At 33.6% G+C, this 27347-nt stretch overlaps 1 protein-coding gene across 1 annotated transcript; it reads right to left on the bottom strand.

The window, feature by feature from the left end:
- Nucleotides 1–2711: 2711 nt before the first annotated feature.
- On the bottom strand, nt 2712–27082 carry LOC110038602 (glucan endo-1,3-beta-glucosidase 14-like). The gene is made up of 3 exons (XM_020743489.1): nt 26848–27082; nt 24976–26015; nt 2712–2978 (listed from the first exon to the last, which is right to left on the bottom strand). Exons 1-3 carry the CDS (start codon nt 26900–26902, stop codon nt 2898–2900), a joined length of 1176 nt encoding a protein of 391 aa, XP_020599148.1. The 5' UTR covers nt 26903–27082; the 3' UTR covers nt 2712–2897.
- Nucleotides 27083–27347: the final 265 nt, after the last annotated feature.

Raw genomic sequence — 27347 nt, 5'->3', positions numbered from 1 at the left:
TCAAGTACCTAGGAATTTCATCCCGCAAATAGGCGAGATCGAACCCTTGACCCCAGAGGTCTTATAAACTCTGTCAACCACAAACACACACTACTGCTAGGATTCTATGATAATTAAATCTTAGAAGGTATTAGACTTTCACAAAGTCGTAATCAATGTTAGGTGAGATGAAAAGTATTGATTGACTAGTTAATATATGTGGTTATTCATGAAAAAGAAATTACATAAGCCTTAACAACATTGATTTAAGGAAAATATTTAATTGGATTATTTTTATGGTTTAATGTTTGTTGCCCTATATGTTGAATGCATAATTTTTAAATAATTGTTGGTTTGATCTTAGAGAATCACTCGTAGTTTGCAAACATAGTTCGGTATTTGAAAATATACTAATTAATTAGTTATTATATCGGGTTAAAACAAAGTATAAATTAGGATAAATGAAAGAATCATGAATTACAAAGTATTTAATGGATTTTTGTGACTATTTAATGCATAATGTACGATGTCATGAATGTATGATTGATTATTATTCTTTCAAATCTATGGTGTATAAAGCATCATATTTTGGTCAACATCATGATCTAAATATTAGACTAATTGATTTTTTAATAAGAGATAAATACATCATTCTTTATTATAGATATGTTTCTTGCTACTATTGGTATATTTAAATTGATGATAATTTTTTATGAAATGCACTTATTTATTTATTCGATTTTATTTGATGATAATAAAAATGGTGTGATAGTTAGCTATACTATGTTACTTATTACATGTTCTTCTGGAAACTTTAACTATATTTTATTCTGATGGTTGAAAAATATGTATTACTTCATAAATTATGATTGATGTTGAAATGTAATTAAAAACGTTATAAGGATTCCGATAATCAAATTTCATTATAATAGAAAATTTATATAGTGATGATTGTGCATGTGAAACATGTATTGCTGATTAAATCCTTTGGATGTTAGCTAGCTAAACCGAGTAACAAATACACTTGATATTTTTATAAATTTTCAAGTTATTAGCATCATCTGGAAGGGGGGATTCCTAAACTTGTGCTTCAAGTATTTTTGCTGGGTGATTATGATTAGACCATTTAGTTGAATGTATTAGTAGATTATTTTAATATGTGCAGTATTGCATTAGCTTTTATTTTGGTGGATAATCTGTAAGTATTAATAATTTTAGATATTTTGATAGCCTTATTGGTAGACAAATATTATTAAAATTATCTATGTTTATATTTTAGAGGAGTTCCCAGATTTTTAGCTTAGACTCCCTTGCTAGCTTCTACAAATTTCTGCCACTTAACAAATAGTTGTTTTATTATTAAATGGTACAAAATTGGATAGAAGTGATGGGCATCTTACATTTTGGTCTAAAGAATGATCGTGTCACCTACCAACATCTATTAGCCAAGTTTTCAAGTGCATTATAGAAACATTACAGAGATATTTGCAATGAAATTTGGAAACAAACAAATCCAATTATTATTGTATATTTTCTAACCTGACCATCTCTTCTATTTGTTTAAACATTACAGCACGCAGTTTAACCAAACTGAGCGTACCTTTGGGAGCACATCAACCAATCTCTTAAGGGTTCATGGTGATCCATAGAGACATTTTAGCTGACCAAGAAAAGAACAAAGCGCTCTAAAATGTCATCCTCAGAGAATATTGAGATGCTACAACATTTAAATGGTAGACCATACTACTTTTTATGATTAGATTTTGATACCCCATCCTTAAAAGACGTTTTAATTTGCATAGATTAAAATTAAAAGTCAAGCCATAGAGAATTTCGTTGCAATGCATCACTTCCATCCTTCGAGCAAAGTGAAAGGTAACACTTAAAGTTAAAAAATAAATAAATAAATAAGACATCATTTTTCTCTTTAACATTTTTATTTTCTTTAGTTAAAAAACCTACATAGTTTATTGCTTAACATTAAGTTTTTTATTAAAAAAAATGTCAGCATGAGAATCATATTACCGTCAATTACATCATCTTATTTATTTTCCAGACAATATACAATGATTTTTTAAAAAATATGCCTAATAATAAACAATCTATAATTTAACATAAAAATATTAATAACTTGTGATACGAATAATAAAATATTTATTTGTTATAATATATTATTTTAAAACGAGATTTAAATTCATTAATAAATATTAGTCATAAATATATAAGTTTAATAAAATCCAAAAAGGAATATTTAGAAATAATTTGAATTTTTAGGCTTTTTTTTTTTTTTTTTTTTTTTTTTTTCTGGGAGTTCGGCAAAACTCCCATATATAAGTTTAATAAAATCAAAAAAGGAATATTTAGAAATAATTTGGATTTTTAGGCTTTTTTTTTTTTTTTGTTAACTGAGCTTTGCTCATAAGCTAATGTAACAAGTCGAGACATCGTCGAGCATAGTTTATTAGCTCATCAACCTTCGTTTGCAAGTCACTTATCGAACTAGTAGATTTGGACAGTTACACACTTATCATTCCACATCAAACTTATTCTATTTTTTCTAATTTCAACATGATTTGGCCATACCATAATCGGAAACAATGGTTATGCCATAGTTGAAAATGCAGTCGTATAAGCTCCAGCTATTTCACTAATGTAGAATTTTTATAACAAAAAATAATATTAATAAAGCAATAAAAAAAATCATAATATCGAATTTAAACATTATTTGATGGCACTATTTTAAGATAATGAATGTGAAAACACGGAAGGAAAAACAGACTCCAACAGTCAAATAATATAAATAATTGCACAAGAACACGCGATGCACAGAAAACCATTCCTACTCTTAGTGATTTTTTGCTGCATCTGTATAAGAGAGAACTATTACAGAAATGTGGGACTAAATTTGACTTAAATACTTACTGATCAAGAAGCAGGATCCATATACAAGTAACTAAAACCAAAGAAGAGGGCCACAAACAACCTCTGGCAGAGAAATCCTGTGTTGTTAAACCCAACATAAGAAGGGAAGAGTAGGATGAAACTTTGGGAAAAAAAAAGAATACAAGTAAAAAAAGTAGTCAGCAAATATGACAATAATGCTTGAAAACAAGTAGAAGAGTAATTTAGAGCTTTCTGAAGGTTGAATCTATGCTTGATAATTTTTTTCAAGTTCGATGTTTACATGATGCACAAAACTCGTTATTAGATTGCTATGTTTTGTTTTCACCTGCAAAGGTTAGCTGGGAAACTGTTAAATGACCTCGATATGGCTAGCAAAGAATTAATCTGAAGAACATTAATTTTAGCAAAATTTTCTGAATCCAAACTGTATTCAATATAAAATTTTACAACAACAACAACAACAACAAAAACAAAACCTTTATCACATTAAGTGCGGTCGGCTACGTGAATCCTTTTTCTCCATTACATCCTATTTAGTGTCATATTTTCATTTAATTCTAAATTCCATATAAAATTTTAAAACCTAAAAAAACATTTCATAAGCCTCTGGGCTTCAATTTCAGAAAAGTTCATAGAAAAGACAACAACCTCTCAACCAGGCCAAACTGAAACAAGGGGAAATCAAACCCACCTTTCTTATGAACTAGGGCATTCTAAAAATGCACATAGAGGGGAAACAATGTCTTGACTACTACAAACAGAGGCCACCTTTAGACTCCTCTTGTTGCATAAAATTAAAAGCTACACCCATGGATCTCAACGAAGCTCCTTAGTTCAAGCACAATTCTTTGGTGAGCTTCTAAAAATAAAAACTTCTCGAAGCTTTTGCAACTTCTACAGGTGATGAATTGTGAACCATTTCCCAACACTAAATTGTTCTCAAGAAGACGAATATTTCCTAAAAATGTTGACTTTTGTTGTCATTTTTGCTGGGGCTAAATTTCATCATGACATTTTGGAATTATTGCAACATAAGCAATTTATGATCGAGGTAGGAAAGCAAGAAATATGGGCCATTGGATGGAGATCAGGTGGACTGAAAGTATGGTTTAGTAGGACAGTCCAACCCGTCTTATATGGTCGACCAACTAATAGGAACTGTTTTGGATATGATTATTTCAAATTTGCTTTTATACAATTTGAAATATAGTACTTTAAATTTTGAATTTGAGATAAAGTTATCCTTTTTTATATCCGTAATTTTCCTATAAATAAGACCATTTCCTACGATACAACGATAGGAAAACAATCAATTTTTTCCCAAATACTCTTTCTCGCTCTCTCTCGAAGCAATCGACCCATTCTGGCACCAAAAACTCACCGAACTGCAGGCATTCCAACGCTCGTCAAAATGCTTTCTCCTTGCTGCCACAACCTTATAGCAAGATAAATTCTAAAATAGAAGACATTTATAGCAAGGAAAATATAATGAGAAATATTTAATTTGATTAATAGGACGCTAAAAATCCTCCAAAAATAAAATTTCATATTTCCTTTCCTATCTGTTGTAAACACTTATTGTGATCATCTGTTGTAAACACTTATTATGAGATCACGTAATTAAGTTAAGAGATAAGTATCTAATCACCATGTTTAACAGAGGTTAGCATCTAATCACAATAGGGTTGTTTGGTTTGCTGCAATCATAATGCGGTTTAAAATGAATGAAATGTAGATGTAATGTATTGTATGAGAAACAGATTGGAGTTGTTTGATTCAGCGTAAAATAAATATAAGACTTCATATTTTTGTTGTTTGTTTTGAAATAGAAGCATCATAAAGTATGCCAGGTCTTATAAAAATTGTGGGCAGCCAGTGGCAGCAACAGGAGTTGGCGGCGGTCGGTGATGTGCGATAGTTGGTTGGCGCTGGAGCTCTTATGCGGATACTTCGTCACTTGGCATCGCAGTCGTGAGAACCCTCGATTGGTGATTCCACTGGGGCGGAATCGATCCCACGAACGAAGTAAGATGAATTAAGATTGGATCCTGTCTTGGTAAATGCTGACTTTTGCAATCTCGCAAGCTAGATTGAGTGGGATTTCTACAATTTTCCCAATCGGCAGAAATTCTTCCACATGCAATAGCCGCCAGCCCCTTTGGGCCCATATTTAATATTTTATTTAGTTAGAATTAAGATTTTATTGGAAGGAACTTTTTATATTTTGTTATTTTTTTCTTTCTGGCCGATTTTTGACTTTTTTTATGTTTAGAGATGTTTTCTCTTGGTTTTCTCTATTTGAGTGTCAAATCATTGGATTTCTTTTAGGTGGATTGTGTAGCTTAATAGGATCGGGGCGGTGATCTCCCTCGGATGTTCTAAGACCATATCCACGTCGAACTTATTGTCTGTTGTTGTTCGGCAGTGCAAAACTATAATATTATACTTATGGAATTTCATCTTCATCATTCCTCCCGCTTTACTTACACCTCCAACTTATATCCCTTTTCCTGTACTACTATACATCTTCTCAGAGCCTTAAAACAGTATCATTTGATATCAGGGTACAGTAATTCTAAATTTTTAGGGAATCATCTTTCTTACTCCAAATCCAAATTCAGCAAAAAAAAAATAAAAATATTCCAGCTATACCTAAACACCTGCTAGGCTCGCTAGAACGGTATCACTGGCGGCAACATACAACAAAAGCTGACAACTCTTTACATACTATGAAAAGGGAGGTTTGAGTACTTTTAGAATTGGGACAGCGCCCAAGTCGAACTTCAAGTCATTAAGACACTCCAACATATTCGCACACCAAGGATACGCGAGTGTAAAGGCACATTTTCAAAGGAGAAAATGCCAACATTATGTATTTTTTTGGGCTCCACTATGAAAAGGGGGGTTTGGCACCATCTACCACTTGAGGCTTTGGACCTCTCCTCTCTTATAAATTTTAAGCATGTTTTATATTTCCATAAATTTAGAGAATATAATACGGCCGCTCATTTTTGTGCCAAGTGCTCCCTTAATGGTTCCTTTGTTATTATGCATGCAAATGATGATACAAAGCTTGCTTCTATACTTGTAGACAACAGGTGTCATTTTTGTATATAATAAATGCATCTTTGTTGTACATTTTTGATATATTAATGAAAAATGCAATATTTCAAGGCAACACTTTACATACAGCAGTATGCTTGAAATTTACACAAATCTAGAGAATTCTAAAATACACAAAAAAGGAACCAAGAAATACATTCCTTTTTTACACTACATTTGGAATTCCTTCCCAAACACCTGAATTTTTATAAACTCTGCAACTTCGATGCAATGCACTCCCTTTGCAGCTGACCAAACAGTCCCTATGTGACTATGGAATTCTCTTTCAAGATAGTAATCTAAGAAATGTTGCCCGGTGATAATTAAATCCCAAGCCTCAATGTCATCTTTCAAGCAGAATGTGTACTAAGGATACAAAAGATAATTATGAACAAGTTTCAGACGTTTAAAAAATTATAAAAAGTTATAAACATTTTTATAAGTGGTGGATAAACATTGAAGGAAAGGATTTTATAATCCAAGAGGATTTGATACAGTATAAGATATAGACCAAAAATATTTTAGCAATTTTTGGATAATTATAATAAGTATGAGCTATTTTTAGTATTTTGTCATTTCCAATACATTTAATACTGGGATTATTTCATTTTCTTTTAAGATAATAGAATTTTCAAGTCCCGTGTTGACCTAAATCCGAAAGATATAACTGTTAACCACATTTTTATACATCAGGATTTAACTTCTTTGAACTGATTATTCTATTATGAATTGAATTAAGCAAATCCTCTTTTTCTCCTACATTCAACTTTTCTTCTCTCCTTCCCAACACAATCTCTTCCTGTGGAATCTTGAAATTCATATTTTAGTGTTATTCTCTTCTATTTTAAATTTTATTTTGTCATATTTCTTTGCTTCTTGAGTTATTTTATCTTTGATAAGTTGTAATAGCTGCAATTAAGTTTGCACTGGTTATTCCTTATTATAAAGGAGAAGAGCATGTAATTTAATTATTGAGAAATAAGAGAATTTATTCCCTATCTTCATGGTATTAGAGCATCGCACAACTAATCACTTCTGCCCCTCGATTCTACATCATTCGCTGCATTTGAACATCTGAATTGTCGTTTGCACCGATCCAACGCGACAAAAACGAGAACTCGTCAATCATCATCATCGTCTACACTGATACAACGCAACAGAAAAAAAAACTTGTCGATTGTCTTCGTTGTATGGCTTGCATCATCTTTGAACTTTGGTTTTGTGAGTCATAAGCTTGTGTCATATGCATCGTTCGCCTTTAACTGGATCGTTATGTTTCTTCTTGAAGCATTAAATCAAACCCTAACTTCCAACAGCAGTTTGAACCCTTCCAACAACCACCAAAACCTTCCTACAACCGTCGGAACATCCTCTAGCATCTTGCAATTCCTCCTCTACTCTGCCCTACTGCAGAACGCTTTATGCAGGCCCTCCTTTGTTCATCATTGCAGTTGGAATTCTCCCTGCAGCCAGAATCCTCCCAGTGTCAGGGCCTCCTACGGTGGAATCCTCCTAAGTTCTTTGCAGCAGCCAGCTTCTCACCTGCAAAAAGCAACAGTCGCAGGAACTCATTCAAGTCACTGGAACTTTTCCCGACAGCTATCAGAACCCCTTCAACTGGCAGCCTGGCATGCTGACCCTCCTAGGCTCTTCCTTACAACTGAATATCCCTGCTGCAGGAACTCTTTCGTCGGATTCTCTTTGCAAGCTCTCCATTGTTCACCTTGTTGTTGTCGAACCTTTCATCCAGCAGCAGCAACAGACGTCGGATCCCTCTCGTGCGACAGCAACAAGAGCTCACTCCTCTTCTTTAACAACCACTCATGGGATCTTTCTTCCTACAGCAGCATCAATTAAATTCCTCGTAAAAAGCTACAGCTCTAAATACACATAAGGATTATGACCAAGTATGGTACAAAGATGTCAAGTTCCATTCCATAGGTTAATCCTCTTTTGTGTGAACATTACAAGAAACTTGGTAATTCAAATGACAAGTGCTAGAAACTCTATATTGAAAACTTGTAGAATGAAAACCTCAGCAAGGGAGGAAAGACCAAGACAGTAAGAGCAATGCTGCTACCTCTTTTGAAGGGTCAATCGACCCTAGCCTTTTCATTAAGGAACAACTGGAGATGCTGAAGAAACTTCTTTCGAGCACAACTGAGTGGCCTACCAACTTGATGATACACTAAGATGTCATGCCCTCCTATCTCGCTAACAATGGAAGATTTGGCCTTCAATAATAGATTCAGATGCTTCTGATTGCAAGGTTGGAAATACTCATGCTCTCACCAACTACCACGAGTTCACAAAATCTAAATCTATCATATTTGCTGATGGATCTCACTCTAGATTTATTGGGAAAGGAGTAATGAAAGCCTTAAAAAATATTCAACTCTCTTTTATGCTTATATATTTCACAATTAAAAATCATCTTATTGTCAAAAAGAATCATATAATCAAGACTTAAAATGTGTTATTAAATTCTATTCTAAAACTTGTGAATTTTAGGTGACGGATTCGACAAAAATGATCGTCAATGTTGAATTGCATCAAGGTCAATACCTGCTCAAAGAAAGCTAGTCTCTTAACACACAAGTTTCTTAATTATCTTCTTCCTATATCTATGTTTTTATATGTCTGATTGTCTTGAAAGTCAAGTTCTATTATGGCATCATCGTCCGAGTCATCTTAATTTTCACTGTGAAGTAAAGTTGTACCCTTACTTCTTTATTAATAAAAAGCCAATTTTTAAGCAGTGTAGATCCAATTGGGGTGATAAGCTTGGGATTTAATCGATTCATAATCAAAACCATACCAGGGAAAAATACACCAATTTTAAAAATTTTGAACAATAAATTGAACAGAAGTGCAAAACAAAAAAGTCCAGAAAAGGCACACATAAATTTTACATGAAAAAATATGTGAACAAGAAAAAAATCACAAAGCTACACCACACAGGCTACACCACACAAATCTATTTCACTATGAAAGAAAAATAGTACAAAATTACACCACTCAGATCAACTCTCTACACCATTGAAACTTACAGCAATTCACACTCATTCCTCTCTTTGATCTCATAAGAGAAAACACTCGTCGAAATCCAGAGACGCCGCTCCGCACTTACTACTCACCATCAAGAATATACTGTGAAAGAAAGTAATAATCCTTTGTGAAACAAGGGCAAAAATCCCTAAATGCATGCTCCTAAGGCCAAAGCACTGCCCTCGCTTGGGTTGAAGTAATTAATTGGAGTGTTTTCGTGCCCATAAATGGCCACCTTAGTGTTGCCCTATTTGGATCAAGGCACGAGGGAGCTTGAAGTGGGGTCCAATAGCCACCTTCTCTTGATCTAGGCGCCAAGGCCCACTCGTATCCTAGCGTTGTGTGCCCCTTGGGCCCTTAAGCGTTGATGCTACTGCTGGCTTCTTGCAGGATACAACTATAATGCAAATAGACTCCATTTTAAAAAATATCCCACTAGGAGATTGATTGCACCTCATGACATCTCCTCTAGATCTGTATCATCTTCATAGTTTTATACCGTAGTATGGCTAACCACCAATATCAACCTTCTTGAACTCCAACTCAAGCCAAGCATACCTTCAATTTCTCAATAGTCACCACCTTAGTGAACATATCTTCAAGATTTTGAGTTGTGCATCTTCTCCAAGACTAGTTGTCTATCTTCAGGAGAATGCGAATAAAGCAATACCTAAGCTGCAATGTTAATGCTACTTTGGATGGTTTTTTTATTTTCATACACTTTGTAATTCGTTACTCAAAGTTTATTTAAGATGTTACTTGGCTACAGAATGTTGTCATTATACCTAATTCAGTGGTTCTCATGTCTTACCTGAATAGAGCACTTGTTTATCATCGATTCACAAAGAGAGAGATGCCGAAACAAAATTGTGACAGGAGTATATTTGATGTACGAGAATCACAGCTCATACGTAGATTGGTCTCCTTGCATGACATAATCTTACATTGGTAATAAATCAGTTGGGGAGCTACTTGAACGATACCCTAAAAGATTCAATAACATGTTTTGTATGACACAACCTGTATTTATAGATCTCCTAGATAAATTACATAGGAATCATGGACTTCATGGCTCTTCTAGGATGACATCCAGAGAGGTGTTAGTAATAGCTCTCTACATTTTGTCACATAACGAATCACTGAGAGGAGCAATAAAGTGGTTCCAAGCATTCATTGGAGATAATCAACATATAATTCTCAATGGGGTTGAATTCACTTGTTAGTTGTCATAAAAAATTATCAAGACAAAGAATCCAATATTTGAGAGGACTAAAAAAGAGATTGCAAGTGACCCGTCGCATACAACATTTTTTAAGATAAATCTTTTTACTCATAATAATCAGAAGTCAAAATTAGTAATGTAATTTACAACCCTCTTTATTTTCTTAGAATTGTATTGTAGTGATCAATAGAACACGCGTAGATACATGTGTATCTAATAATGTAAAGGTCGCATTCATTAGACAGTGTGGATAACCAACAAAAAATGTAATGACCGACATGCCTGAAAATGTGTCATTTTTTATGTACATTTGATGCTTATTTTTAGTGATATTACACTTTAATGAAATGTACTTTTATATTTTGGATTGTTGGTACATGTTATGAAATTACAACAAATAGAGCGAAAATAGAGTAATTTGGAGTCAAATGGAGCAAATAAGAAATATTTGACCTAGCGCCTAGGCGCCAGACAACTATTTTATTGCTTCTAGAAGAATGGCGCTTAGGCACCAAAAGCAATTTTTTTTTAAAATGCAATGTATTTGGACAAATTTTGAAGAGGCATCTGAAGTGACTCTAGGGGATTTCGAGGATTATTATAATGGGGTGTCGCTTCAAGTGAAAAGAAGGAAAGAAGGTGTGTAGGGTGTGTCTCTTCAAGTGACAGGGTGTGTCTAGTGGAGCGAGATTGTAAAAAGAATTCTTCAAAGGAACTTCAAAAGATTTGTTTGGGGAGGAGTTTGAGATAAGTATTTTGTATTCTTGTTTGAATTTTATTAAATTTTATAGTGTAAACCTGTTTTTAAATTTTAAAACTTAACTTTATTTGTCCTCAGTACTCTACATTAAAGTTTAATATCATTTTAAAATGACTTAGTATGTGGTCATGCTTTTAGATTACTATAATTTTGATTTTAGAAATCATATAGAAGGCATAGTTGAGATTCTATGTTAATAGGATTGTTCAAGAGTTAAGTTATTTTGTAAGAGACATGTAGGAAAATGATTTTACTATTTATTGTAGAAATGAGTTGATATTTGAAAAAAAAACTATTCTTCTTAAATTTAAATTTATAAGAATTGAGCTACTATTGAAAACTTTTTTAAACTAACACTTATAATTATAAAAGTGAAGGAAAGTGATGAGTTTTTAACCTTAGGGGGACGATAGTGAAATTCAAAACGATTAAACGTTTATCCAGATATACTAATCATCACACAAAAATAGTAAGAACTGTAAATGATTCTAAAAAAATGAGAAAAGAAAGAAAAATAAGAAAAAAGATATGAAAAGTGAAAAGCTTGAGAAAAAACCTAATCAAAAACCGGTTCACTTGAATCTCCTTATTAAAAAAAGACTTAAATTCAATCCTAAACTTGTTTTTATATCAAAAAATATTAGTTAAACTTTACCAATAGAGTCCGTAAATTATGTTTCTATACTTTTTTAAGGATCTCAAATTTGACAAATTTTAATAATTTTCAAAGTAAACAGAAAATCAAGATTTCTAAGTTGAATGCAAAATGTTCTTTTACCCTAGTACTGGACCAATTCACTAGAATTTCTCCTAAGTTGTATTCTAACATTTTTGAAGCAAAATTATCGGAAAAATTAATGAAACTCACTACCTCAAATCAACAATTCTGATTTTTAAAATTAAAGTATTAGTTGAGAACAAGTAACGTTTAAGTTTGAGGATTTTGATGTGTGAAAGATTGTATGAATTTTTTTATATTTTTCACATCTTTTTGAATGAAATTGCACTTTAAGGAAATAAATTTGTATGTTTTTCTTGTAGGTATAACGGGTATTAGGAGTGGAACAAAGTGGAAGAAACGCGGAGCGAAAAGAATAAGATTTAAAGAAAAAAAAGTTTGTGAAGGATGAGGCCATGGCGCCAAGTACTAGACGCATGTCACCAGCCAAGCTTAGAGCCCGAGAGCTTGGCGTCAGTGCGCCAAACAATAGTGTCATGGCCTAAGTCGTTGAAAACCAAGCCCATGTTGTCAAATTAGTGTGGCACCTAGGCATCAGTCCAGTAAAACGCAACTTGAAAGTTTGGGGCAACTGGGCGCCATGGCACCAGTCTTGAAGGCCAAGGCTATGGAGTAAGAATAGAGAGACGCATAGGCGCCAAAATTGAGTGATGCCTAGACGTCAGTATCGAATTATGGACAATTTCGAGATGATTCAGAGCAGTTCAACAGCGGTTTCAAGGTGGGTTTTAGAGTAGTTTGGAGAGAAATTAAGAGGGGAAAAGGGAGAAAGATAGAGGAGGTCAGGAGTTTAAGAGGTGTGAGAGAGTTTTGGACGGATTTTTCCTTCTATGTTTGTAGAGTTCTATTCTTGTTTTAAGCAATTCGCAAGTTTAAGTGTGTGTGTGTGTTGAATTGTGAGTGCTATTGTGTAAGAAGTTGCAGGAGAAGAGCAAGGACTTAGGTGGAGCATCATGAAGGCAAATTGAGGGAGAGAAATAAGTATATTTGTGATTTAGAATTGTAGTTTTATGAAGCATATTTGTATGTTGAACCTCTTTGTTTCAATGCATTTTGGTGTTGTTGTATTCGTGCTTTCTGAGTAGATTTACTTACTTTTCCTTGTGATGATGTGGTAGATGTGTGGGAATGTTAGATTGAATACTGAAATAGTTATATTCAAAATTGTGATTATTTTCCTTTTGCAATTAGTTTACTTTTCAATCTAATCAATTGATCTGTTAAAATATGTTGTTAACCCGTAAGGGGAAGAGCTACTGCATAAACAACTAGAAAAATCACATTAAACTATAGAGTATGAATCTAAGTACACTATAGGTAAATGCAAATATTAGGGAGATAAAACTTAATGGGTTACAAATTGGGGATCTTTAGAGTGACAGCCTAGAATCCACACTAATTTGAACAAAAATTCTTTATAGGCTTTAAAGAGGGCCAAGAGGATTTATACTTCTATTTGGATTTATGCTTCTATTTATCACAAAACTCTACTTTATTTGGCCTTTCTTCCACTTCCACACTATATTATTATCACCACAAGGAAAAGTATCCTTAACACTTGTAAAAACCACTTCACATACCATAGTTAGAAATCATGTAGGCGTAACTCTAGATAATGCAGTAGGTTTGTTAGCAAAACTCTTTTAATTCAAAATTTCAAACAAAGAACAAATTTAGTAGATTAGAACATTTTCCTACTTTGGCTTCCGTTAATTGATGTGGGTTCGACAACCTGGACTTTTAAGAGCTCTATATTACTGAAATGATATGTATACTTGCGTGAGAAACATCAATATGTAGGAAAATTTGATTTTAAGAATTTAATTATTTTGCTGAGGAGCAGAACAAGTTTTAAGGTGTCATCACCAAGAGTTATATTATTGTGATAATAACTGAGGTGTACATGCACCCAGGATGGCGAAGATGTTAGGAAAATGATTGAATTGAGAGAGTGAATTACAGACACCATCATTTGATGTTAAATGTCCAATTTTTTTGTTTTTTGCTATTTTATTTAAGATAGATGGTAAAAACTATTATTGTTTGTTGCATTGATGTCTTGTCAAATCATTTAAATTTTGAATCTCACTTGTATTTCTCGCTCTTTTGCACGTATTATTCCCCACCTGAATGGCCGAAGAGGCAACCATGGGTATACTATAGTATATAAATATTTATTGCATATTATATCTGTTTTTTTAGGTCAGTGATGAGTCATTCAAATTTAAGGGTTCTTCTGGATGGCTTATTTGTCCCTATTGATTCTTGTCACATGTGAAATCCTAATGAAAGAAACCAAGATCCTCTTATTTTTTCAGTGTCGTTTTTTAGGCTCTTCTAGATGGCTTGTTTTTTGGTGATATGCATATGTGATATTCGTGTTTTGAAGGCAACCAAGAACATTTTTTTAAGATTTGATATCTTTTGAAAGTGATAGATTCGTTGGTTTATGCTATGATCTCAGGGGCCACAGGATTTAGTAAAACTTGCATTGTTCAATTATAATTTTTTTTTTCCAATAATATTGGATCTAAGGATTTTTGTTTTGTTGTGTTAAAACATCAAAAAATATAAGTTCGAGGACTTTCGGTTCTTCTAAAGAATTGCCCTGCTACTGCGGACTACCATACTCCTTGCTTACTTTGTGAAAGCCACATAGCTACGAAAGACAGTTTTACAGATGTCCAAGGAGAAAACAAGAAAATTATGACTTCTTTAGGTAGGCAAATGAGTTAGAGAAATTAACAGCTGATAGTTATCGGGCATGGTGAGTTTCCTTGGAGGACAGCTTGTCTCGTGACCCACACCAGCTGTATTTTTAAAATAATATTATAGATTATTGATTATTATTTTAATAATTTTTTTTTTTTATTTTGATAGCCGTGCTACTCATTGTTAAGTGAGGTATCCATTTTTATTTTGTAATACTTGAACTGTATATTTGCTTTCAAATATGAGATGAACTAGTATGAACAGTTATGTTGTAAACATTACATTATAGGAGCAAAATGGTTATTTGTCCAGAAACAGCTGCAGCACAACTGTTTTGAAACTGCAAAAAATAAATAAACAATCAGCTTATCTGCAACAGCTTCCTGTCACAGCTGCTGCGCAGCAGTTTATTAATAAGTTATAGCTACCCCAAACAGACCCAAAATTATCAAATTACAAAAATTAGGCCTCCAGTACAAGGAGATGACTTCCACTAAAATTAGGTCGTCGCATTTATACGACACTTACAAAAATCATAAATCCAACACAAACTCACGATACTGACACTAGAAAGAAAAGTTTTATTCAAACAAAAATTAAAAATTTAAATGCCTCCAAACATCTATTTATAGACTTCTCACTATTGAATTAGTAAATATGATTGGCACAAAATCAACTCTAATTAATTCAAGATAACGATCATGTTTCTATTTTATATCCAATAAAAATAAAAAAAATAAAAGGTACCATGAAACCATTTTATTATGAACAGATGTTGTAATCACAAGGTAAAACTTTGAAAACAAACTGCAAGTAGCTACATCAAACCCACCCACAACAAAACAGTAGGCAGCGGTAGTCAATATCTCTAGAAAATAGCATCACATTAATGATAACCCATTTATTACAATTGAAAATAACCATATAAAAGCAATTATCGCTAAATAAATAAACATCTTTAATAAAACAACATTTGCTAAGCAAAAAAAAGTAATTATTCAAGACTTGAAAATTTTAATCAAATTTCTTACAAGCAACATACAGTTCTTTTATGATAAAGCTAATAGTATTAACTTGCATTGTATATAGAAGGGCGAAAGCTTGAAGCACAGTATCAATAAGTTTGTTGTCAATTACAGCACAGTTGTTTAAGGGAAGAAAGCTTTTCTTGTCGAAACTTTATCCACTCAGCATATTTATGTCCCAACAACATCTATAAACTAAATTATTTCAAGCTTAATGATCAGAGTAGAGCACAACCTCTTTAGATAAAAGATAATTCCACTAATAACAAAGAGGTTGCATAACAATGTATGATTTTCTATCATAGTTTAACTATTGATGTTTATCTTCATTAAATTTCTCATTCAAAACAACGGGACATCCTTCTTAATGCAACACTTCTACAATAACAACACTAGAAGGGTCTCAAGAATCCTTCAACACTATATTCATATCATGCGCCTTAAGTACATAAGCACTTATAAGTCTCATTAATTTCATTAAAAGCGTGATCGACAAATTTAGTACAGTATAATCCTCTTTTTCAGATAAATAACTCAAATCTAAAATCGAGTGTATTACTATATGCATGCTGCCTAAGAGAAATTTAGACTCAATAATCATAAAACCCTCTACAGGAGGATGTACCTTGGTGTATGCTTTTTGCTGATGATATCCTTGTCGTGGATAAAACGAGAGAAAAAACCCAGGAAAAACTTGAATTATGGAGGCCTACATTGGAGTCTAGAGGCCTTCATTTAAGTAGAACTAAAACTGAATACATGGAATGTAATTTTAGTAGTAATAGCTCTAGTGACAGAAGTGTGACTTAGGGTAATCAAGTTATTAAAAGGTGTGAACGATTTAGAAATCTTGGATCCGTTGTTCAAAGCAATGGTGATATAGATGAGGATGTTAAGAATTCAAGTTGGTTGGTTGAAGTGGAGGAATGCTTCGGGCCTTTTGTGTGATAGAAAAGTACCGCTTAGACTGAAAGGAAATTTTTATAAGACGGTGGTGAGACCTGCAATGTTATATGGCGCCGAATGTTGGTCTTTAAAAGAGAAGCATAATAATAAGTTAAGTGCTGCCGAGATAAGAATGATTAGGTGGATGAGTGGCTTTACACTTAGAGACAAAATTAGAGAAAGCCGTCTTAGATGGTTTGGTCACATTAAACGTTGACCATCTAATGATCCGATTAGGAGAGTAGATGTTTTAGATTCGACTTAATTTAAGAAAGGCAAAGATAGACCTAGGAAGAAATTGAGCTTATTGTATTAAAAATGATCTTAATTTACTAGAACTAAATGAAAATATGACACTAAATAGTACGCAACGGAGAAAAAGGATTCATGTAGCTGACCCCATGTAGTGGGATTAAGACTTTGTTGTTGTTGTTGTAATCATACAAGCCTGACTATCAAATAAAAGCACAAATAAAAGTGCTCCCCAAATTTGAATTAACTTAAAAAATTATATTTACCTTTAAACTAGATTCAACTTTAGGAATAGTTATGATGAAAAAAAAATTTACTAATTAATAAATCTTCTAAATTACTAGTCTCTTCATAAAGCTAATGAACATCATCAAAATCATTAAATTAATTATCTTTCACCCTCACGTTTTGCATGTCTTTACCAGGACACTCACTATCTTAATTATCAATTTGATGATCCTTGAAATATGCCTTGGAAGAAATATTTAACCCAAACACAATGGCAATTGACTTCCCCTTAGTATCTCTTTTAACATTATTATTACTAATCTGAGATGAAGTATGTACAGCATATTAAAGTTGAGAATAATTTAATACAATGATAAATTATTAGATTGCATGATAAATTTTTAGACATAGTGAAAGTTAGCATCATACAATGATTAATGCAAATTGAAAAGCATATTTAAGAGATGGAATATGGTGTGGTGTCGTCCATCTTTGGATTTACAGTATCAAACATACCTAAATCAAAAGTGTAATTTATGTTCTTCGATGATCTCAAAATGCACAAAATATGTAAAGACTGACCCAATATAGATTTCTACTTAGGTGGTTGTTTAGTACGTTTAGGACATTAGAAGACCCCCCGACCCAAACGAAGTGCATGTCCCTTCGTTGGGAACATTATCAGCTTCGTTGTTGAACCTCCCTTTCTCTTTCTTTCCAGCAACATCCTCACCATTTCGGCAGGTATAAGTCTCACATCTTAGAGCTCTACCTGATATTCATATGATAGAGTTTCCTCTCTTTAATCGTAGGGCTGCCGGGGTTTGCATAGACAATGCAATTCACGGATTGATGGTTGGGAATTTTTGGATGCATTAGGTCTACTACCTTCACGACCAGATAGACTTAGAGTACTAGTAGTTTTGAAATGACGGGTCTGTCGTACGCAAACCCGACTTCCTATTCCTTCTAAAGATTACTCCTCCCTTCCTTTGACTACCCCTATTGAGCTCTATCGTTCATTTCGCTTTCGTTAGTATCAACTTGATAGTTTGATTGTCGATGAGCAGCCGCCCGTTTGAGATACGACAATTTGTCCTATGCTCTTATGACACGGATGTGCTTTGACATATCAAGATTCTCCGTCGGGATGATTCAGTTATTTCGTAGGCATCGTATGTCGATGAGTCTTTTACCTAGGTGGGACCATTAGACACTCACTCTCTGCCCCGTAGCTTAGCGGGAGCTTTGAAAGCATCAGAGCATTCCCCTACGAGATAACCATCCTTTGATAGCCATGTGCAATTCATCGCATGTGCAATTCATCACTATTAATGTAAGAAAAACTCATTTGGATAAAGAGTATTCTTGGGCACCCCCCAAAATATAATTAACCTAGTGGGATATATTCCCTTGGGAACACTGTAGACCCCAGAATAGGCAAACACATATGAATCTTTGGTTGTGGGTAGTCTACGTAGACATTCTTTCGTGGATATTGATCCAAGATGCTTCAGACCGATCTTATTTGAGCAAGCATACTTGACTTATCCTTGTAAGGTTTTATCACACGTAGACTCTTCGCGTTCTCTCTCTTGTTTGTATTCTTTGATGTTTGTCCGTCTTTTTTTGTTTTTCTCTTCTCGTGGTCATTCACATAATCTGAAAAAGACACTTATTCAGAATAGGAAAATATACGACGATAGGCAAATTGCTGACTCCTTCAAAAAAAAAAAAAAAAAAAAAAAAGGAACGAAAACAACAACATGAGTATTTGTTTAAGCCAAAAGGAATAACTAAGAATTCATAATGACTATACATTATCCCAAAAGGTGTCTAAGTTATATCTACATCATTAATTCTGATCTGATATCCTGATCTCGGATCAATGCGAAAAAATATAGTAGTACCTTCTAACTAATCAAATAAACCATCGATCCATAATAGCGGATGTTTATTCTTAATTGTCACTTTGTTTAACTCTCTATAATAGATGCATAACAGCATAGATCAATTTTTTTCCTTGACAAACAATATTGGAGCACTCCAATGTGAATTATTTTGATCTGATAAAATCATTATCTATCAGTCCCTACAACTGACATTTTAATTCCTACAATTCATTTGGAGTTATTGTGTAAGCGAAGTTGAAAATAACAGATATCGCTAACTACACATCAATGTCAAACTCAACTTTTCATTCTGGCATAGCCTTAGTGATTCTTCGGAAAATACATTAGAAAATTCTGCAACAATTGAGATGTTTTTCAATTTCTGCACATTGTTACTCAACACCTCTAATTTGCAAGTATTTTTCAACTTTATCACTTTGCAAGTATTTTTCAACTTTTACTGAACTAAACAGAAAAAACTAAACATTTTAATCACATAAGATATAAAATGACTTTTCACCAAGCAAATTGAGTTTCACTCACCTTTTCTAGCATTCAATCGTAGCAAAGTTCTTCACTAACCAGTTTATTCCCATTATAACATCGAAAGTCTAATTGATATTTTAATTAATTTTGTTTGCAACTTATCATGATTGTTAACATGCACTAGATATTTTTTATTTCCATAAAAAGTACTTCCTGAATGCATAATAACACATAAGACATGACTAAAGTGCACAATATCAATAATAAATTGGAAGCAAACTCATCGAAATCAAGGAATGAGTTGCACCTGAATCGAATAAAACAATGTCAAAGTGTCATGAATTAGATGCATACTTGTAACCACTTCTTCAAATTCTTTAGATTTGTTAGCGATAACTGCAAAAACTTTGGCTTTCACTCGTAGTTCAGTTATGTGCCCAGATGTTTCACCATTTGTTTGTATTGAAGGTTTTCCTAAAAATTGAGTTTAGTTGGACTGACTTTCTTCTAAAAATTTCATGGTTGTCTTTGTTCTTGAGATATCAGCGATCTGATGTCGCTTTTATTTTAGTTCATATGAAGATTCCTTGATTGTCCACAATTGTTGTACTTTCTGGAACCCATCCAACACTTCCCAAAATATTTTTTCCACATTTCTCAGGAACTACCTTTCTAATTGAGGCAGCTTCTGATTACCATCTGATTTAATTTTCTTATTTTGGAAGTTTTTTCACTTGCCAAAATCTTTATTTTTATTTGCCTATGGTTGCTACTATTGGATGGATAAGTTCAGGTCATTTTCAATTCATCTGGCTATTTCAACTAGCAGTAAAAAAAATACTGATTTTGAAGAGCACCAAAGTCAAACTAAACTGATCTCTGAGGTTGCACATGAATCTGTGGCATTTTTCATCCTGGGTACTGACATAGTGGAGTACATGTCTGAAGATAAAAGTAAATTCTGCCTCATATTGTATAATGGAACTTATCTTATAATGCTAATTTGACTGAAAGCAAAATGAACCAATCCTTGAAAACTTCTACAAAATCATCCCACTGAATATGTGGAAAAGGTATCAACTGAAGTTTTTCTCTATGTTGCCTCACCTTCTAGATTAAAAGTGACTAATACCACTCTCCTCTTTTATGAACAAATCATACCATCCAGAATCTTTCCAATTTTTAAAAGTAAATCTTCAACATTTATAGGGTCACTGCCACACTTGAATGCAGGTGACTTAAATGTCTTAAGGATCTTTAAGTGTCAATCAACTTCTACCCCAAGTTCAGATCTGGGTCTTGTACTGATGTAAAATCTTTTAATAGCAGTTATTTTATCAATCACTTGAGATATCAACTGAATTACGTCATGTAACTCAATGGCTCTAATTTTTCATTTGTTTTGTGTTGTTTACTACTACTGCTCAATATATTTTCAGCAAGTACTTCTTGCCCTACAATTGGCCTAGGAGATTAACCCTCAATACTTTTTGATTCTACTCCAAGCATATGCATTTGTTTTGGCACAATTTATGATATAATACAATTTATCATATAATAAAATTTTGCTTAGCTTATGATTTAGTTTTCTTGCTTCGAAAGTCTTCTCCCTTGCCAAATTCATTTCTCTTACTTGTTTGAGGTTGCCACCGCTGACTGCAGAATTCAACTCATTTTTAGTTCGCATGGCTCTTTTAAATAGAACTGAGAAATCATAAATTTCGAAAGATGTTAAAGTCAACCTTAACTAATTTCTGAGGCCGTGCAGGAATCTGTGGCATTTTCTTTTACTAGGTTTTGATATAGTGGGGTGCATATATTGAAATATAAGTAAATTATCTCATATTATATAATGGATCTAGACCACATAGCCAATTTGAATAATTAATCTTATAATACTAATCTGGCTGAAAGCGGAATGAATCAATCCTTAGAAAATATAACAAAATCATCCCACTAAATTAATGGAAGAGGTGTCTGCTAAAATTTATCTCTATGTTATGTATGCCACTACCTCTCTGTCTCACCTTCTAGCATGAAAGTAGCTAGTGCCACTCTCCTGTTTTTTCGACAAATAATACCATCAAGAATCTTTCTAATTCTTAAAAGTCAATTTTAAAAAATTATAAGATCATTGACACCTTTGAATGCAGGTGGCTTAAAAGTATGAAAGATTTCTAAATGTCAATCATCCTCTGCCCCAAGTTCAAATCTATGTCATGCACTATTGAATGATCTTTCAACAGTAGTCATTTTGCTAATCACTTGCAATATCAACTGAATGATACCTTGTAACACAGTGGCCTTAACTTCCTCATTTGCTTTATTCTGAATATCATTTATATTACATTTTCAGCTCGTACTTCCTACCCTGCAATTGGCCTAGGAGATTGCCCCTCAATACTTCTTGATTCTCATCCAGGCATATTCATATGTTTTGGCACAATTTGTTATTCAATACAATTTATCATATAATAATTGTCACATATGCATAATATCTTAAGTTATATGGGTGACCAATATATGAGCAACCAATATCTGATTGATCAATCTAAAGTTCTATATAAATCGAATTATATTAAATCTTTGTTACTTATTCTAAATCTAACATGTTTTCATCGTTCTTTTCATAAAATAAGCATGCTCTGATAACACTTTCTATCACACCCTAACTGCCCTCCTTAAGGGTCAACTGTGGTGTGACAAAGACAGACAATTCGGTAGCACTAAATTCATATTAGTACTCGTCCTCATTTAAAAATCAGGACTCAATGTGTGAGGTAACGAACTAGTCTAACAAAATCGCTGCAAGAATACTTGATACATTTCATTTTACAATTCATTCATATTCGTATAGATTCGGAAGCGTGAAAAATCATATCACCAAAACAGATATATATTTATACGAAGCTACTAAATCCAATGCAATAAAAGTATGTACCCAAAATCTATAAAAACTCTTAAAACAATGAAAAAAAAGTTGTACAAGTCACACATAACTACTCATCATGTGTTTCTTATCATTCCTGAAAGTCAACAACGTCGAGTGAGCAATAGAGTTTAGCCAAATAATGAACGCTAGAATGAGATTTTATTGATGAAAAATAAATGTATACTCGTATATAACTCATATACATATCCACAACACGTGTCACGAGATATATAATTGCAGAAAAACATGTAAAAAAAATGTAATATAGAAAAATATGACATATGTATAAAATATGTAATCATTCATGTGTAATCATAAACATATTCATTAGAGTAATCAATCTAATCATAAGAATGTCACTTATAATTATATAGGTCTCAACTATCTTCATGTAATTTCATATTTTTGGGCCGTCACCCAACCCGAAGATTACATCAACTTTTGATAAAGGTTGGGCCCCTCCCAATATAGTAGTTATCAAAAACCCCTTGGTATGAATGATTCCCTACGTTCTATCATCATCTGATTCCAATGATTTTCGGAGTTTCATTTCTGTTTAAATACCAAAAGTCGGGAATCCAATCATTCTCTACATCCATAATTGCAAATACACGTGCAATTCCCTACCTATAATATCAATTGTGACGTTACTTAAATCATAATATATGTAACAAACATTCATCATAAATCTTTCATATATCATATGCATGAATCATAGTAATGAATACATGTAAACAATGATTTCATAAGCATGTTCATTAGGTTCATAACATAATAAAATCATAGGCATCATAAGTGACAATTCATGTTTACATTCGTACAGTTTATGTAGGTATTCATCAACAATATGCAGAAATTCTAAATGTAAGAATATCAACTATCAAACATAATCACCTGAAAATCTATAGAGTTATTTTTATTAAGTTAGCACAGTATTATTTCGCCTGAAACGACGGAGCAACCCTACAACGAGTTTCTCTAAGCTAGTCTTGAGCATGTCGCCTACTGTAAACAACCTGGAATTCATAAACATCTTAGGATTTCATGAAATCTTGGCTCATTTCATGATTTAAGATCAAACATAACTTTTTTATCTCAAATGGGCTTTCTGCATAACCAGCTCTTCTGCGATACATCTTATTCTTCTTCCCCTTACTCTTATTCCCTTCACTTCGCCGATTTCTGGCTAAAGACCCATACGGAAGCCTACAAACTAAGTTTGTAGTTTCTGACATAAGCTCGCCTCTCGCTAGAGCGACTAGAAATGAAAAGTGTACAAATTCGTGGCAAATGTCAAAATGAAAGGATATGTAAGGAAAGAAATGTACGGAATAACACCGAAATGAGATTCCATCTTACCAGTTTCGCCCCAGAGCTCAAAATTGTCGTTTGAGTCCCTGCAAGACGCACCAATCAAGCCTACTATAGTGCAAGATCGCAAAACACGCGGGATCTCTTCAACCAAGTGAAACTGAGAATATGAAGGGGGAGAATTGAAAGGTAGTGCGGCAATTTAATGTACGCACTTAAGCTAGCAGTCGTTTGATCAAATCAAGCCAACGCATGCACATCTAAGTACATGAAAGTTGGCTAGGAATAGTGCAGATACGGGAGATTAGGAAATTTATTAGGATTATTTGAAATAATTGAACGTATAACTTTGAAATTTTGATTCTCTTATGCATTTAAAATTTAAGTTTGGTACTATATATCATTGATCGATTCGACATGTAGAATTTTATAAATATGATTTAATCCAATTTTGAAGGTGCAAATATTGAGATATTACTCAAATTTGTCAAAATTGGGTGTTACACATCCTCTAAAGTTTAGTTTGACGAGTCAACTCTATTTTTGCAAATCCTACTTGTAATTCATTAAACATGATTTATTATTCAAGAAGTTATTCGCATCCAGGAAGAAGTCAATAAGAACTTTAGGGTCACTTTTAACATCAAAATCAGAATCTTCAACTTAACTTTTCTAATATAACATGGTCTATATCAAAATTTTAACATTTGTGATTTTTATGAGCATGATTGTTGAATACTCAAAATTGTCTATTGCGATGATTCCCATATCCCTAATTAAAATTAACATTCAAATGAACTGATTCATTTTTGTGATTGAAATATACTTCTATATCATGTGCGTGAACTTATTTAACTTTCAAATTATCAATTTATGATTTAATCAAATTAATGAAATTACTAGCTTGATTTTGCTTACTCAATATTCAACAAATTAATATTACCAACATAAGGACTTATTTTCCCCTAGGCAGTCACACTTATGTCACATAAAAGAATCAGACATTCCTTGCACTCACAAGATTGAGAATAGAAAGAGATTTATTCAAGCTAAATTAAAAATTTTCCATGCCCCATAATATCAATTTATAAACAAATCATCTCTACGTAAGTGGACATGACTGACACACATCTCAATGGGATTCCAAATAACCATCAAGTTCATATTTTAAATATAAAATTCTCATAAGCAATTTGAATAAAAAAAAACATAATTGAAATTATAAACAGGTAATTTGATTTCCCATCTTCTATCAGAATTAACATTCAAAGCCGTGGTGATTCCACATCTCCTACTCAGAAAATCAGTGGATATATCATAATATCTAATTTAATCTCTAAATATGCAAAAGATATTAATTTCACTCCTAACGACAGAGTTTTATTCTATCTAAAATTAGAAGTAAAGACTTCAAAGAAAGATAGAACACAGTACATACCTTTAGAGCATAAAATGAGGATGATGCATGCCACGATGAAACACCAGAAAGCCCAATATCATACGAAATACTCCCATCAGCCTTAAATAGTCCATAATGCCTCTCAGAACCTGGCCCTGGCTTCGAATCCTCATTAAACAAGGCAAATATATATGCTTTTATAACAATTTTGGGTCTTCGTGGTGTTCCTTTTCTCTTGAAAAGCCTTTTGCGTAGATTATAATTGTATGTCTGAGCGTTTTGAGGCGAAGCTCCAGTTTCATCTTCATCACCACCAGAAGCCCATCCTGTCTCAGTAATCTCAACTTCCATTTTACCATACCCTGCAGCTTCCAAAGCAGCATAAGCTGCATCTATCTCAGCATCAAACATGTTGTCATAATGCAGATTAGAGATAGGGTCATCTATTCCATGATTTGGCTGTAATAAAGCATAATTTAGGTCAATATGCTGAGGATCACCTTTGTATGCTATAAATGGATATATATTGAGCGAAAAAGGAGAATCAATCTCTGAAAAGAAGTCCAAGATGGGCTTCATATACTGAAAAATACTGCTTTTAAATGTGCAATTTGATGGAGGATATGAGTTAGCGAAAACAGCCTGTGAGTGCGGTGACGAGATTTTAATAAGATCAGTCAGTTTAAGCCGCGATAAAGCCTTATAAACGTTCTTTATTGCACCAAACAATGCTGCTTCGAGGTCCTGGTCTGCCCCTCCGAGAACTTCATTACCAACTGCTATTCCTCTGATATGTGTATCAGGTAACCATGAGTGAACATTTTCCTTAACCCATTCCATGGCTCGGTCTTCACTGGAATTTACTTCTTTGACATAGTCATTGCTGAGTCCCACAACTAACTCAAGCCCGGATCCCTTAAATGCCCTAAGCACGCCATGATCGGAATCGTAGATCTTAACATTCTTGATCTTTACTGCTTTAAGAAGAGAGACCACTATTTCAGGTGGAGGAATATTATCAGCTATTCTACCGTAATTTATGCCATAAGTTCCGGTGAATGCCTCACCTGTCCCAATGCCTACAAACAATAGAAAGAAGGCTAAAAAAACTTTAAAAACCACAGAGAAATGTAATAATTTGTTTATCAACTACAGCAGCATACAAGTCCTACGAAAGAACTGTAGAAGCACGAAATTGGAAGCGAATGAGATAAATAACTTCAAAAGTTCAATTTTAGAGAAGAAGCGGATAAATATCTGCTTCGGATGATGGATGTTCTAAAATTTCAGGAGGTTAATTTAGAAAAAAATAGATGTTGCTGAAGATAGTAAATATGGCAGAAATTAGAGATGATCTGAAAGAAACTACGGTAATTCAATAATGAGAATGGTGTAAAGGAAGAACTGAAACCAAATAATACAATCTGAACTATTTACCAATTGCTGAAACAACAATCAGAGCACAAGCAAGAAAAACGTGAAAGAACGAATAGAAAATTATGATAAAAACAGCAAGAACATAGAAATATCGCTGCGCCTCATAAACATCATAAGGTGAGGATCAATTTCATAGGAAAATGCCAAAATTTCTTAGAGACAGGTATCAAGATGAGACACAAATAACTGTAGGACCATGAATTCTGTGTTAGATAACCACAGCAAAATCCAGAATCCAGAACAAGACACAAATAAAGCCTAAAGCGAAGTAATCGATTGGCTGAAGCGTGAAGAATTACTGAGCAAAGCTAAAGAAACACCGTCAATATAAACCAAAAACAACATCTTTGTGCAACATCCCCTAAATATTTTAGAGGAAACTTCGATGCATATAACTTAACTGGACCTGGAAAGACATCTGGAAGCGTAGCAAGATTGCCGGTTAAAACAAAAACGGGGCGAATTTGAACTCACCATGGAAGGCGATAAAAAAGAGGAGACACCGGAAAACGGAAGCTGCAATCCTCATCTCCTACACGAGCGGCAGCGGTCACGCGAGAAGCACAGCCGCAGTTGAGGCTTGGGAACTGAAAAACGCACTTGAGGGGGTTTTTCTTTCTCGGTTGTGAGCAAGTTCAACAGCTCTGCCGAGAAATCGACATCTTCGCCGGAGATCGACCGGTAGATAAAGACGGGAAGCGGAGGTCATGCGCACTAGGGTGGTCAAGCAGCAGGCTACCTCGGCTATAGAGGACAGTGCGACTGGTGACATGCCACAGAAGCTTTCCTTCATGTGAAAGTTTTCATTTGACCGTAGAAAGACATCCACGTACCAGGCCATTAATATACGGAATTATTGTAGAAAGCTTTTCAAATTTTTAAATGTCCTACCGCACACCTTAATTTATTTTGGCTTTAGGAGAGTGACTTGTATTTAAATTTTGAATAGAAGTCTGTGGGCAAAGATCATGAGC

Source organism: Phalaenopsis equestris, unplaced genomic scaffold (assembly GCF_001263595.1).
Source record: "Phalaenopsis equestris unplaced genomic scaffold, ASM126359v1 Scaffold233232, whole genome shotgun sequence".
Lineage (NCBI taxonomy): Eukaryota > Viridiplantae > Streptophyta > Magnoliopsida > Asparagales > Orchidaceae > Phalaenopsis > Phalaenopsis equestris.
Note: the sequence above shows the minus strand (reverse complement) of the source record. Positions and strands in the feature narration are given on the sequence as shown.

Bases quoted from the DNA above. Each gene is read 5' to 3' on its own strand.
- LOC110038602 (XM_020743489.1), bottom strand. From the start codon at position 26,902: ATGAGGATTGCAGCTTCCGTTTTCCGGTGTCTCCTCTTTTTTATCGCC. The intron at 26,016-26,847 runs GTGAGTTCAAAT...TATTGTTTGTAG, and splicing joins CTTTTTTATCGCCTTCCATG to GCATTGGGACAGGTGAGGCA. The intron at 2,979-24,975 runs GTATGTACTGTG...TTAACAACACAG, and splicing joins CCTCATTTTATGCTCTAAAG to GATTTCTCTGCCAGAGGTTG.